At 37.2% G+C, this 16,143-nt stretch overlaps 1 protein-coding gene across 1 annotated transcript; it reads left to right on the plus strand.

Annotated features, from left to right (window-relative positions):
• Positions 1–10,129: 10,129 nt before the first annotated feature.
• On the plus strand, positions 10,130–11,882 carry LOC114651232 (SCAN domain-containing protein 3-like). Its single transcript, XM_051926655.1, has 2 exons — positions 10,130–10,184; positions 10,896–11,882. The coding sequence occupies exons 1-2, from the start codon at positions 10,130–10,132 to the stop codon at positions 11,762–11,764; spliced, it is 924 nt and encodes a 307-aa protein (XP_051782615.1). The 3' UTR covers positions 11,765–11,882.
• The last annotated feature ends 4,261 nt before the right edge of the window (positions 11,883–16,143 follow it).

Raw genomic sequence — 16,143 nt, forward strand, 5'->3', positions numbered from 1 at the left:
TTTGACTGAAGACTGCCAGGAATATTTGGCACTGTCTGTGGTAAGATTTAAATGCAGCTTCCACTGAGTAAAGTTTAAAACCAATAAAATATTCTATGCACAGAATTTTCTGATATAAAATGTATTTTGGTTGTATGACTGCAAAGGCCGTTTTCTTGAACATAGTATAAATTAGGCAGCATGGATTATTTCTCTCTATTATATAAAAACAAAGCCTGGGACAAGATGTGACTTTTTCAGAGAGATATGTTCAAGTCCCGTGAGACGAGACTTTGTGCCAAGAGATTTAACCACGCCCAGGGCCGGAAATAAAAGACAAAGAGTAGATGACAATGTAGACCGTCGTAACATTACAATGTTCAAAAACATTAGCGCAATACACATGGCAGAGCAGGTTAGAGATAATGAAAGTACTAAAATTCGAAAGTCTCAAAAAAATGATACATAAGATCACATTGGCGCAAACAAACTGAAATTATTACTCAGTGAAATAGCGGAACAGCAAAAAGAGATTGAATATATTGTTTGGCTTTAAACTTTAAGTCAGAGACTTGTAGATCGTCTAATTCATGGTGCCATCAGGGAAAAGTAGTGTTTCTTCCCAATGAAGAGGCGTATCCATGAGAATTTGTTGTTTGGTGAAAGTGAAATCCACATACGCGAGTGGCAGAGACACGAAGTGGCTGGCGTGTAGTGCAGGCCAGGGGGTTGGCGAATGAAGCGAGCAGGGGACAAAGCCCCCCAGTCTTTCTTAAAAAAACCTGAATGCATAATAAATAGAAAACTACAATATCATTACAATTTCATTTGAAGCATAAACCCTGCACACTATACTTTTCTTTTGTTTATAGCATTACTAAAATCCACACTGAAGTTTGTCCATTACCTCCAAAAGAGAATTTTTACTTCTTTTAGATGTCTGAAAGTAAGGATGAAATGTTTAAAAACATCTTCCTTCACCTCTTCATAACTCTAAATGTCCCAACAACAGGTTGAGGTATCTGTGGAGCATTGCTTCTGCATAGATGTTGTACATTGTGTGACCACGAACAGACACCAAGACAGCTATGTCCGAAACACACTCTTTTATTGTGTTTTCCTTCAGCCAGTACAGCACAATGCACAAACCACTCTCAGGCTTTATTATTTTCTTCTCCTACCACCTCCACTCCTCTCTCATCAAGGTCCGTCATGCTACCTGCCAACTCCGGCTCCCAAAATGGAGCTTTTATACAGTACCCGGATGTGCTCCAGGTGTTTCCTGACGAGCTTTGTGCAGCACTTCCAAGTGAGACGGGACTGCTGCATGAGCACCCGGAAGCACACCGGGTGTATCTGTCTTCGGGCTTATCAGCACTTCCTGTTATGGCGGAAATGCTGCCGTCTATGTTTCCTGGAACGTTTGGGTGCCCCCTGGCGGTGGCCACGTGCCCCATCAGGGTGGAGCCTTCCAGCTCCGATCCTTTGGTTCCCCTGCACCCCAGGGCAGTAACCCTCTCATGTACTGGCACTGTCCTGGTCCTTCCATGTCCCAGGCATCCCGACTGTGCAGCTGTCTATCACAATTGATAGCAGAAAAAGTCACTGGATCTCATTTTGGAAAAAAATGTTTATTCTGCTCACATGACTTCCTCAGAATCCTCAGATGCACTGTAAAAGTATTCTGATTTCTATAACAACAGATTAAGCCAACATCACATAATGAGAGATTAAGCAGATTAACACTTCTATCACCTTAAATAAAATTAATACCATCAAAAATGAATTGATGGTTTATGTATAGTGTATTATTTTTGTGATCCTGAATGTCAATCTGTCACTGACAATGGAAAAGAGAGGTACAGTATATGAGCCTCTTAGATTTCATAATTATCAACTAAATGTGCAGACCTTGTAAAGATTTACATATTTCATGACTGGCCTGAACATTTGACGATTATACTGTGTATTAATGCATGCATTCCCCATAACTTGTTTTCTGTTGGCTTTTTCTTAACACCAAATTGCAGTTTCCCATTGGTTTTACCAATTTAGGGAAGCTACTAAGAAAATCAGACTGGCTCTACCCTGTTGTATGTGTGGTGATACAAACCTCTGTGATTTCTTTCAAGTTTCTTCTTAGCCAGAAGACAGCTGCAGCATTCTTACTAGGAAGTGCCTTGGTCTCCCTCGTCCATGTGCATATATCTTTCCATGGTTATAATAATAGAACTATAAAATGTTCCTCATAGTAATGTACTAAACAAAAAAACCCACAAAACAATTTATATTGAATATATTTGAATTGGCATTATCCTACTTTTAAATCTCAGTGTTTTCCATCAATACTACACAACAGCATTGTTTTACGAAAAAGAAACTAAAACATTAACAAGCTGTATGTTTTTTATATTCAGTTTTCATGTTTATTTGAGGGACAGTTTTTCAAAATATTTAGTTACTGGTGTGCTTATCTTTAATACTAGACAGGTTATTCTTTTAATGGTGCCTTTTCTCAGGAGGAGAACTCCACTTCAGTTGTTAATGTTGAATGCATTGTAAGAGTATGTAAAAATAAAAGAAGGTGCAGCCCTTCCCTCCTAATAAGCCCTATCTTGATGTGAGAAAGTGCATTATATATGGTTAGGATTGTTGAGTCTTGAAAAGCACCCATACCAGAGAAAATACATCCATCCATCCATTTTCCAACCCACTGAATCCGAACACAGGGTCACGGGGGGAGAAAATACATGACATATAATTTTGATTATCACAAAATACCTTACAGCATTCACAATGCTGCACAGCATTAATAATTTAACAGACAGCTGACAAAGACATAGCAGTCTAAAGGAACACTTCTGAAGGTGTGGTCCCTAGAACTGCTATGCTCTACTGAGTAGACAAGTCAAATGATTTATTCGATGTTCATTTGTCTTAAGAGGGGTAGTGGAGTTCTGCTACAGAGAAAAAACATCTCTCCATCAGAAGCTCAATTAATCAGAAGAGCAGCAAAGTTATCTTTAGCCTTATCCAGCTAAGACTGTTGATTTCCACTTCCTGTGTTTGTGTCCCATGTGCCCAGCTCCTGGTGGCACCTCCAGTGCAAAGTGAAGCTAATTACACAAGCAAGAGAGTTTATTTTGGGAGGATGGCAATGCTTTGCCCATTTATATCAAATTATTTCTCATCTATTTTTAAGTTGCTATTACTGCAAAATACATTTACCAAAAATATACTTTCATCTGTATCCCTTTAATATAGATAGATTCATATTGCAGGCATCAGTAAAATGGCAAATATTATGTTAAATAATTACCTTCAACTTAGACATTTTAAGTGTCTTCTAAAAAGCAATACTCCTATGGGATTCTGTCTTTCAGAGTGTAGCAAACATTTACGTCAGGCTAATGTAAATGTTGGGCTCTGAGGCTTCCCATCATCGGAGAGAGGGAGAGAGATAGAGGAAGATGATGAGGTTCTGGTCAGTTGGACATCTGCATCATCTTAAAAGCTAAAGTATGGCCTCAAAGTGTCAGAAGTTGCCAAATCCATCTGAGGCCTCCAAGTTTTTGTTTAATCTCCCAGTTATAAAGTGGGTTTATGAACTTCTGGAAACATGTTGCTGTTTTTTTGTGTTTATAAATGTTTGTTTTGAAAGTTTTGAAATATTTTGCTATTTTTCTGGCAACACCATTTTGTTTCATACAATCACCATCATTTTCTTCTGATAATTAAATGGCTGATATGATATTATGATATTGTTTATGGTTACTATGCCTGTTGCCAGTTGTATGACATACTGTACAATTTTATCCCACTTATATAAGATGGCAGAGCCCAGCTTTTGCCATCCAAGTATTGGATTTATTACAAAATACATGCAGCCTCATTCTTAGTAAGTTAAAAGTAATTAAAACATACTAGTTTACTGTTCTTACATTTTGTATTTTATGATCGATACTTTCACTTCTTCCATTATTAATGCACTAGCCTGTCCTTGACGTTGCCCTCTCTCATTAGTTCTTCTCCTGTTCACATAGTCATGCCTTTCCTTTGGGCATCCTTTCTAAACTTATAACATTATTTCAGGATTTTGCAATTTTCTTTTATTTGCTTTTTATTACAGTTTGATATTTTAGAATCTTTGAGTGAAATTAGCTAGGAAGGTGCTTATCTGGCCATACAGGACTTATCAGTTGAGGTAACAACTTGCATACTCTATATATATTTATATTTACATTTAGCTTCAGTTAGAGACTAGACCACATTCTGTTTTGTGAAAAAAACAGTTAAGGCCCTAGCGGTGTATCTTTCCTTGGGATTCCTGAAAACCTTTTTTTGTGATAATGCCAGCAGCCACACTCAGTACACAATATGCACTTTTCATTATTTTACCCAGTGACAAGGTTTATTACAGTATTCTTTATTCTTGTTGGCTCAATGTCTTAGTGCCATAGAGAGAGATGGTCACCCCATCAACTAAGCAGTCCCAACCATTCAGTTTTGAATATGTGAACACTTTTGCTTACTTGTCTTGCCCCCTGAAAGCAGTTATGCTTTATCAGGGCTACACTAGCCCTGACAACAACATTAATTCACATCAACAGTGACATCAATATTTTGTAAGAGTTCATTTGACTAATTTCTTGCCACAACAACACAATGTCACAGGTACAACGCTGTTTTGAAAACAGGTTAGGCAATACCATCCCTGTACTAACCAAAGTGTCTGCTCATATGAATCGTTTTTTCCTGCTAGGAAATGAATAAGAGACTCTATTTCTCGCTGTAGATAATAATGCTGTTTAAAGGACATGTCTTTCATGGCCACAAAAAGGTGATTATGTACTGTCACACACGTGCGATTAGGAGACAACTAAAGGGCCTGAATAATAGTAATTCCATGCCTGACCAGGGGGTGGTGAGGTGCAGTAATTGTCTCTCTCCATCCCTTACAGACCATTCTCGGGAAATCCCGCCCGATTCCGGAACCACCGATAACATCACTTCCAGTTCTGGTGCTACCAATGACATCACTTCTGGTCCCAGTGCTGCCAATGACGTCACGTCTGGTTCCAGCCCTGATGAGATCACTTCCTCTGCTTGCATTTAAAAGCCGCCATTTTAAGGCAGCAAGTCAGTTCTGTTTTGGACTCATACCTGTGAACATGTCTGTTCAAATTAACCAATTTTGCAGCCAGGAAACATTACACGGGTTGCTGTCCCAAACCTTTGCGATGACTCTTTGTTGTTCTTGTGACAGTACATATTTGACATTCTCATGTGGAGTCCTTCACTGCCTATTCTGTATTCAGAGATTGCAATAAAACATATAAAACAATAAAACTGTGGTTGGTGAGGAAATCAAATCAATACAGATCAGGATGAGTTTGACACTGCTATTGTGAAACAAGGAATGGCTCATGCCCACTTTCCAATTCCAGTCCACAGTGGATACCACTCTTTTGTTCTTATTTACCCTTACACAGCCATTCACCAAACTTTTACCAGTTCATTCTTACACTCCACTCCTTTGCCTTCACCACATCCACCCCACCCCTCCAAAATTTCCCAGCTCCTCTGGCTGATAACAGACCCATTGCAAAACCTTCCACGCCATCCACACCCACACAACACACCCTTATTTCTTGCCCCCAACATCACCAAAATTGAATGTCAACTTGTAGTACTTTCCTCCCTGTCCTAAGAAAGTGCAGATTCCTTGACTCATCTACTTCTGCATCTGATACTTGCCCACCGCTGAAAGAGTAACTTCTGCCAAAAGCTAGCATCCCATTCAACAAGAGGGGGGAACAAAGGAAGGGAATGTGCAAATCCTAATATGATCATTAGTCCATAAAGGAATGTGGCAACTTTCACTTTTGAATACTTAATTCTGATTGGCTGAATGGCTTTTGGACCTAACATACCTCATATACTACTATAGGATAAAGCACATTACTACCAATTTTATATTTAGTAAGTAAATTGAGCTTCCTAACTACAACAGTTATAAATCTTCTATGTATAAGAAGTAAATCTTGCATTAACATTTATTAATATATTGTTTTCAACATGGATCAGCCTGTCAAAGAGGATTCATGTTGGAGGAATTCAAAGATACAGGCATATTATGTTTTGTTTGAGCATAGGTTACTAATATGGTAACCAATATCAACAAATTAAATAATCAAAATGATTTTATGATACCAAATTTTAGCAGTGAGCATTTATTGTTATTTCATTGTTTATTGGTACTGAAAGAGGCACTTTGTGACACTTGGGTAGCTGTAAACGCTTTATTTCATCAACTCATTTTCAGAATTGTAGACACCCCTCTACAGATGTTGCTTTTTTGCCAGCCCTCAAGGAAGATGAAGCATAATCAAGATGGGCTACTGCTGTGGAAAGATCCAATACCAAATTTCCCAAAATGTCTTAGGAATGGCATTGCATTTATACTTTTTCCCTATGAAAATAAATATACAAATATTAGTCATTTAGCCCGTTACAATAACGGGCGCTAGAACAGCAGTGCATAAACATTAGTAGGAACAGTCTGTATTAAATGGCAAGGGACTTTGACCTCATTCTTTTTGTTGGTCATATTTTTCTTTCTTTCAGCCTTTCTTTTGTTGATGTTTACTTGCTGAGCTGACCGTTCTTCGTGGGCTGCTGCCGCGTATTGTGTGTCTTTAATTTTCTGTGACAGTAATACTGTCTTGTACGGCTCTATTCAATAAGGGCACGCACAAAAAGGCGAGCTTCAAAAGGGCGACCTCAATTGAGCGCGGCGAATAAAGGTGTTTGTAGATAATTTAGTTCAAATGGCTCTGGAATATGTGAAGAGCAACAAAGGTGCAGATCTTTATTTACACGCACCTTTATTCGCTGCGCCCAATTGAGGTCGCCTTTTTGAGGCTCGCCTTTTTGTGCGCGCCCTTATTGAAGGATGCCTGCGCGCGGCCTTATTGAAGGTTACCGCCTTGTACGTCCGCTGGCTTGTACGTCCGTAATATACCTTTAATTTTCTCTGGCGGTAATACAGGCGTGCGCGTGGGTAATATGCATTTAATCTCCTCTGACAGTAATACTGGCTTGTATGTGGCTGTAATATGCGTCACTGTATTGTGTACCTTTAATTTCCTCTTGCAGTAATACTGGTTTGTATTTCCGTAAAACGCCTCTAACTTTCTCTGACAGTAATATCGCGCATCGCACCGTGCCTCGCGCATGCGCACTTCATCAGAAGACACCCACACACGGACTCCTGGACGCACATAGGGATTTTATATATATAGATATGCTAATTTAATGTTGTCAGTGTTGAATATTCTGAACCTTGAAAGGAAAAAGCAGTCTGAAGTTAGGAAAAGCAGGCTTGGCTAAGAGATAAGAAGAGGTGTGCTGAGCCCTGCTGGACCGGTGCCCAAGTAGGAGTCTGTTAATACCTAATGCCAAATATAAGGTGATCCCTAGAGTGATACTGTCCACAGGCAGGTCTCTGTGTGGCTCATTCCTACCAGCCCTGCACAAGAATAAATGAAATAAAAGCTACTGAGCTTGATCTGAGCTTACTGTCCATATATACATTCATAAATATTACGGCTTGACCTTTATTGTATTTATAGTGAAATGGTATCTACAAAACCCTGATTCCATCCAGAATTTAGCTTTCAACCTTATCAAGTTAATCTTTAAATGTCAGATGTGATAAATATAGAAATGTGAGTGGCTTTAGCACACAGAGTCATTGATCCTTGACCTGAGTGACAGACCAGTTATAGCCCATAGCAATCCCTGAAAAGTCTTAAAAAGAGACTTTGTTCTGCAGCCAAGTCCCAGAAACCATTTCCATAATGGTTGAGGAAAGCAAGAAGTAATTCTTACGTGAACAGGGAAAGTGTTGAGAGGTGGCTTCAGTAATAGGTGACTGTCAGAAATTAGAAGGGCAGGAAAAGACAGTAAGCTCAGCTTGCCGGTGGTCCTGATGCTTTCCTTTGAAACTGATGTGCTTACATAGCTTCTGTACTGTACTAAAGCACTGCTATGTGTTGCATTAAGGCAAAGCAAAACATAAACAGAAATATCATTTAAAAAGTTTCAATTTTAGGTAACATTCCTCAGTGTAGGTTAACATTTCTGACTACATCTTACTTGTAAATAAGATGCAGCCTTAAATAGCTTTCTACCTACAGAAAATATATGTTATAATAAAAGTCATTCTGGCCTGTCAGATAAAATTTTAAAAACGCACTTACATAACATTAGCAATGAGCCCACTTTCCAAGTACAGTATATAATAAATTAGTGAAAGAAAAAAAAAACAGACAATAACTTTGTATAATGTTAAATGTTAACGTTTAATTCCACCAGGGGGGGTAAACGTTAACATTTAACATTATACAAAGTTATTGTCTGTTTTTTTTTTCACCTGTATTATTATCATTCTTTAATTTAATATTATTTATTGTATCAGTATGCTGCTGCTGAAGAATGTGAATTTCCCATTGGGATTAATAAAGTATCTATCTATCTATCTATCTATCTATCTATCTATCTATCTATCTATCTATCTATCTATCTATCTATCTATCTATCTAATATCTGCATTGATTAAAATTTCTAAAAACTTCCACTAATTTCCCACTTAATTCTTTCTACATTCATATTCAATATCTCTGGTCTGATAAATTATTTTAGCTATAAGCAGATTTTGCCATAACTTAGTTGTTTAATTAGATGGATTTTATACTGAACTGAGACATACACATCGAATGTAACATTCTGCATAAACTGGAGCAGCTGGTCTCCTATAGATAAGAAAGGGTTAGCAAGAGATTTACCGGAATCATAAAATATTAAATTCTCTGAATAATCAGGTGGCCTGTGATGCTAAATATGGAATCAATAATGCATTAGTTACAATATGTTCCCTGGATCTGACATGAGGCATTACTTCTAAAATGATAAAGTTGCTATTTTTTCTTCATTAATTTTATGCGAAGTATTGTATAAGCATTGCAAAATTAAACCGTTTTATTAAATTTAGATAAACAAAAGTGAAAGAGACTAATCAGTAAAAACTGTTTAAAATCTATCACAAGAGTGGTTTCAGTGTAAAATGCCATGTTACAAAGCCTTTCTAAATTTGTAATTCAAAACACAGTTAATACTGATACATATGTTTAGTTTCTATATAAACAGGTAATGTGGTATATTTCTTATTAAAATACAGCATGTTAATTAAACATGTCTCATTTATTTTTTCTGCTGCTCTGTAATTTTTCATGAGGTTGGATCTTGTTTTTTGAAATATTAAATACTGAGATATTGTAATGGCAGCATCACCTGTTTTTCCCACAGCAATGCGACAGTACTCGCTGCAAAGGCAGTGTCACTGATCCCAAAGTGGTCTATATGGACCCCTAGGGGTCGATTTCGACGTACAGGGGGTCTATGTCAGTGAGAAAAAAAATTGGGGGTGCACGAGATGTAAATGGTGGTCCACGTGAGCGGACACAAGTTTTCATATCAGCAGCAATGCATCGCACACGTACGTGCAGTGATGTTTGATTCATCTATTATAAGTAAGAGTGCTAGAGACAAACACTGTTCATTAGTTTTCTGAGTTTTGAGAAGAAAAGTGCTTTGAAAATACGTTCGAAAATATAAATAGGTACAAGTCAAAGTGAATCAAAATCATCTTCTTTAGGAGTGCCCAAGAAAAGTAAGTACAAAATTTTATACATATTTTTGTAATCGCTCCGATTGCGTAGATCTGTAGATGCTGATTATGACTTTAGATAAAGTTGATTTTTCCTAAATTCCTAAAAAATATTTTCCAGAAATATTTCTGTAAGCTATTTTTGCGGACATTTCAACATTTTAAAAATATTTTTTAAATATTTGTGTGCTGTCTGGGCAGGAATAAATTTTGAATTGCTCTGTCTTATCATGTTTAAATAGCTTTTTTTATATATTTATATTTTATATTGACAGATAACTTCTACTCAACATGTCCCAGGATAAAAAGAAATGTAGACAGTATAGCGTTGATTATTTGAAGTTCGGCTTCATTCCATCCCTGTCGGACCAACATCTGCCCACGTGCCTTTTGTGCAACAGAGTTTTAAGCAATGACGCTATGAAGCCATCCAAGCTGGAGGATCATCTGAGAAGATGTCACCCTGATAAAACAAGTAAAAGATTTGACATACTTTAAAACACTGAAAGAAAAACTTCAGAAGAGAACCACGGTAAACAGTACGTTCACTTCAATTTCGAAACGATTCGATGATGGTTTGCGGGCGTTTTACAATATCTCACTACTCATAGCAAAATCAGGAAAGCCTCATACTATTGGGGAACAGCTGATTTTGCCAGCCGTTGAAGAGATTTTAAAAACTGTTCTACGCAAGCCTGCATATGATATACTCAAAAGAATTCCTTTGTGCAACAATATAGTTCAAAGACGTATTGATGAAATGAGTCATGATATTGAAAGCTTCTTGTGTAATTATCTGCAAATGAACCATTTCTCAATTCAACTGGATGAGTCAACGTTGCCTGGTATTGAAGCACTATTATTGGCATATGTTTTGTTATGGACCAAGAAATCCATGAAGAACTGCTCTTTGCCAGAACTTTGACAACGAACACTAAAGGCGAATCAATATTCAATGTTTTGAAAGATTATTTAATTGAAAAAGCGATCCCTTTATCAAATATAATATCAGCAGCAGCAGATGGCGCACCAGCCATGTTTTGACGCTATCGCGGTTTTATAAGCCATTTAAAACAAAATGTACCCGGGGTGTTTGCAATTCACTGCGTCATTCATCGACAACATTTAGTAGCTAAAAATCTGAGTACCAGATTGTATCAATCTCTTCAATTCATCATAAATGCAGTAAACAAGATTCGTAGCAACGCGTTGAATTCTAGGTTATTGGCGCAGTTGTGTGAAGAAAATGACGAGGACTTTCATCGATTACTCCTTCACACTGAAATGCGCTGGCTCTTGAAAGGCTTATGTTTGACAAGATTTTTTTCACTTTTTGAGACCGTTTTAGAGTTTTTGGATGCTACAGATCCCATTTTGAAAGAAAATTTAATCAAATGGAAAACAGACATTGCTTATATAACAGATTTGTTTACTAAATTTAGTGAGGTTAACTTGCAGTTACAAGGTGACAGTCTGAATTTAATAAAAACAAAGTCCATCATAGCAGCTTTTCTTGCCAGAATGAATCTAATGAAGCAAAACATTGGAAGGCGCGAATTTTCCCAGTTCCCCAACTTGTCAATGATTAACATCCAGGATGATGACGTTTTGGTCTACGTTCAACATTTAAATGTCCTTCACACAGACTTTAAAACTAGGTTTGAGGATGTTTTGACTATGGAAATACCACAGTGGATTATCAATCCATACGATGACATTGAAGAATCGGATGTCATATTACAAGAAAAACTGATCGGAATAAGCACTAACGAAGAACTTAAGGTGCAGTTCAGAAAGGGATATCAGCAGTTCTGGCTTCAGAAAGATATACCTGTTGCTTATCCTGCATTATGGACTATCGCAAGAAAATTTTTGATAGCTTGTCCATCTTCATACCTCGTGGAAAGGAGTTTTAGCGCGGTTGCCAATCTTCTTACGAAAAAAAGAAATCGATTGCAAATCATTGGACGTGGAGATTTAGGACTATACCTCACTAATTTGAAGCCTAATATTGAACAATTGCTATCAGAGCATCAGGTTCATCCCTCTCATTAACAGCATTATTTGTGTATTAATTTTATGTAAGAATTTTACTAGGTTCTGATTTGTTTCGTTCCAAATCCAAATATTTACTTGCATTTTGTGTCTTTTCAATAAAGGTATGAATAAAAATTGTACATGTTTTTCTTTTTTTACAATTGTCCACTCTACAAAAAACCCTATAAAAGTAAGCAGCACTGTGTCAGTTGCCAAAAACACATTTGAAGTTAATAAGTTTGGGAAAATTCAATATTAGGCAGGCAGGGGCAAAAAAGTTTGGGAACCTCTGATTTAAATGAAACACTGATTGACTGACATACTGTAGACCCGTTGTATGTTTCAAATTTTTGCAGGCATAGCTTGTATGAAAATGGAGAATATGTTAAAACAGATGGCAAGATGGATTATTAATGAACGGACAAAGTTAAAATAGTGGGTCACATTTATGAAATATTGGGGCTCGTAACTGGAGAAAGATTTGAAAAGTCTAGGACTTAGTATTAAAAAGCAAATAATAAGAAAAAATACAACTAAATGAAGATTCATGATGAAAAAATTTAAACTATAGAACATTTCATCTATTTCGGTTCAAGGATATATAAGCAGGGAGAGTACAAACTCAATGCATAAAGATGTCTCCTCCTAGGAAAAAAAAAATAAATAAAAAGAGAAGACATGTCTGGACCAGAATAAATAAAGGAATATTCAAAGAAACGTGCACTACTCAGGTGGTAATAAGCTAAGAAAATTCACCCAGGAAGTCACTATAAAACTGAAAACCACACTGGGTAATGGAGAGTTCCAGTAAATACCAGTATGAAAAGGCAGGGTCCACTTGGTGACGTTTCATATGTCTCTTTAAGAAAAGGGACAGCCTGAAAACTAAACTTAGAACCCAGTCCTCTAAGGGCTACTCAGGGCTCAGGACTGCAGGGACACATGAGGCGCTCAGAGTTTACCTATAATCAAAAATAGGCCACCACAAACTTAATAGCAAGGTTTAACTGGAAATGATTCCAGTTAAAGTGTTGCCACACACCAGATGTTCTGTCTGGAGTTTGAAATGTAACTGGGATGAATGCTATCTGGTGAGAGGAATAGAAACCAAAGTTATGTGTGAGTGAGGGAGAGAGATGGGAGGTGAGAAGTGAGTGCTTTGGCAAAGAAACTGAAAAGTAGGCATGTTGATGAAACACCTCATCTCACAGCAGGTGCGACTACCTTTAAAGATAGGTCCATTGGGGATGTGGGGTTTTGGTAAAACTTTAGCAGAGGTACTGCAAAAATGCATCTATTACTCATTCACTGTTATGTCACAAGACCTTACCAAACACTTCTTTGGATCTTCATAAAACTTACAAAGCATCAGTAAAATGTTTATTCATCTTTGCAATTTGACCTGCTAATAAAAATTCACTTTGGAGTGGTCTAAGGTGGCCTAACTAAGACACATTGCTCTTGGTGTTACATATTTAGGATAAGACCCGTAAATTCTTCATATTAACAAGTTATTTTACCATCAGGTCAATATGCCACTCGGCACAGAGATGAATAATTGATCTAAGTGTTAGGAGGGCCAAAAAAGCCTTTATTAAGGTCTTGTTAGATAAAAGTAAATAAGTGATGTATGCATTTTTACAGTACCTAAACTAAAGTGTTACAGGGGTTTTTGTCTCAATGCATGCTCAATAATCCAGGTAAGGAAATTCTAGAAAGTTGATTCTTTTACTTTGGGTGATAACTTTTTCACTTTAGTTAGACTTTATATCGACTATAACATTGGTGACGAATGAAGAAGTAGTGAGCCAATTATTGTTATGGTAGGCCTCTGTATTCAGAAATATTATCTGTTAATAACTAAAAGGCTAAAACCCCTGTAATTATGATAAAGAGTCTATTATATAATAGATCCTCAAAGATAGATACCATTTGAACAAATAATGTCAAATTATGAGTAGTACTCTTTGTATGGAAATCATTTGTATTGATGATCCTGGAAATTAAACACTGCTGTGATTTCATGAGCAGACAGGAGATGGAAAGACCAAATAATGAACACGGCAAGAAAGCTTGCATTGTTAACCTTTGGATAAAATGTAATTACATTGGCTAGAAAATCATTCTATGGGAAAGTCAGTCCTCTGCAGTCAGTCAGTGCTTATAAAGAAAGCTTCCTTCCTCATTCAAGTCAGATAGTTTTTTGTTCCTAACATTTCATTCATAAAAAGAAAAGGAATGGCAAACATGTAATTTACATTTTAATGCTTTCAGTGTTCTTAACTATTGTCATATTAAGACGTTTCTGCCTCCCTGCCAAACTTTGTTGATGGGCAGTATATAAATTACCTTTTATTAAGGCTTGCTTTAAATATGACTTAGTGATGTGGTTAACAATTCACATTTCTCTAACTAGGGCTGCAACTAGACTTGCTCTCTTTAAATGATATTACATTTTGATTTTTATCTTATTCTTATAAATTCAAAGATGTATTATAAGAAGCAGGTTTACTCTGTTTGTGAATAAAACTAAGACCGTTTTTTCCTTTGATAAACCAGTGGAATGAGTTCAAATCAAACAGTAAACACTGGACGTTTAGTATCCCAAACTGCAGTCCTCATAAATAGTGGAAAAGACCCTGGTAACTGTCCTGTGCACTTAAATCATTGGGCTTCATTTTCAGATCCTCTTCCCTAGTGTGCTGTGTACATGCATTTGGGATTAAAAAAGAGGGTAGAGTTGTTGTTTATAAAAGAAGATATCATGATGGTGCCCCCGGACATTTTGGAAGGATCTGTGAGATGAACACTGCTACAAAGCATCCATCCATCCATCCATTGTCCAACCCGCTGAATCCAAACACAGGGTCACGGGGGTCTGCTGGAGCCAATCCCAGCCAACACAGGGCACAAGGCAGGAACCAATCCTGGGCAGGGTGCCAACCCACCGCAGGACACACACAAACACACCCACACACCAAGCACACACTAGGGCCAATTTAGAATCGCCAATCCACCTAACCAGCATGTCTTTGGAATGTGGGAGGAAACCGGAGTACCCGGAGGAAACCCACGCAGACACGGGGAGAACATGCAAACTCCACGCAGGGAGGACCCGGGAAGCGAACCCAGGTCCCCAGATCTCCCAACTGCGAGGCAGCAGCGCTACCCACTGCGCCACCGTGCCGCCCTGCTACAAAGCAGTTTCTGCAAAATATACAGATTAAAAGTACCTTCCTTTTAGAAGATTAGCTTTCTGAGCTAAAAGTTTAGTGCATGAAACTTCAATATGATCATATGTAACAGACTCTCTTTGACTTTTGTTAAATATAAGTAGGTAAAACTGTATTATTATATTAATATTGTTATTATATTGGCAAGTCACAGACATTCTGGTACTGTGACATTTGTTTATTGTGGAGAACCAGTTTAAACGTATTTTAGATCCTATTTAAAGCAGGACAGTTTTCATCTGATATGATCAGACAGAGGGGTAAAATCAGGAGAGGGTCTGAAGACTGCAAGAAAATTCCAAGTTAAGCCAAAACGTGTGATCCAAACTTTGAAAAGCTGGCTGAATTAGTCCACATTTCTGCCTAGGAGCATTTGCGTCAGGCTGTTGATGTTTATTTTTAAACTTGGCAACAGAACGATGAGTAATTCTAAACCAACATCTAAAGGCATGTTCTTTTCAGACACAACAAGCTGGACCAGCAATGTTCAAATGTTAATATGAGCATCTTACTACCACCAATAGCCCTGTTACTGACTGCAGAAGTTCCCCAGTATCCAAGCCAGAAGTTCTTATGTGTGTTTAGGGGGTTGTTGTTTGTTTTTTTACTTATATATTATTTATAAATTTCACTTTCTCTCTCTTAAACTTAAATTAAATTTTGAATTTCCCCTTGGAGACAAATGAAGTTCATCTATCTATCTATCTATCTATCTATCTATCTATCTATCTATCTATCTATCTATCTATCTATCTATCTATCTATCTATCTATCTATCTATCTATCTATCTATCTATCTATCTATCTATCTATCTATCTATCTATCTATCTATCTATCTGTTTAGAATTACTGTGGCTGGAACTGTTATTTTAACAGTATTATTTGGTACTTCTGTAATTTGTGGAAGATTTGACAAATGAAGAGAGCACAATGGGTTTTTTCAACAGAAAAATACATTTCTATATCTAGGACTTTTGCCAATAACTCAGAGATATTTTGAGGAGAGCTTTCTCGCAATTATTTATATACTATAGATCCATTAACAGAACCCACAGTCACGAGGCACGTAACAGAGCAACTGCAGAACAGTTAAAACGCACAGACTGAGCAGTGCAATGAAATGCAAATCAATGACAGCCAACAGGAAATACTTGCAAGTATAC

This window comes from Erpetoichthys calabaricus, chromosome 4 (genome assembly GCF_900747795.2).
Source record: "Erpetoichthys calabaricus chromosome 4, fErpCal1.3, whole genome shotgun sequence".
Classification (NCBI taxonomy): domain Eukaryota; kingdom Metazoa; phylum Chordata; class Cladistia; order Polypteriformes; family Polypteridae; genus Erpetoichthys; species Erpetoichthys calabaricus.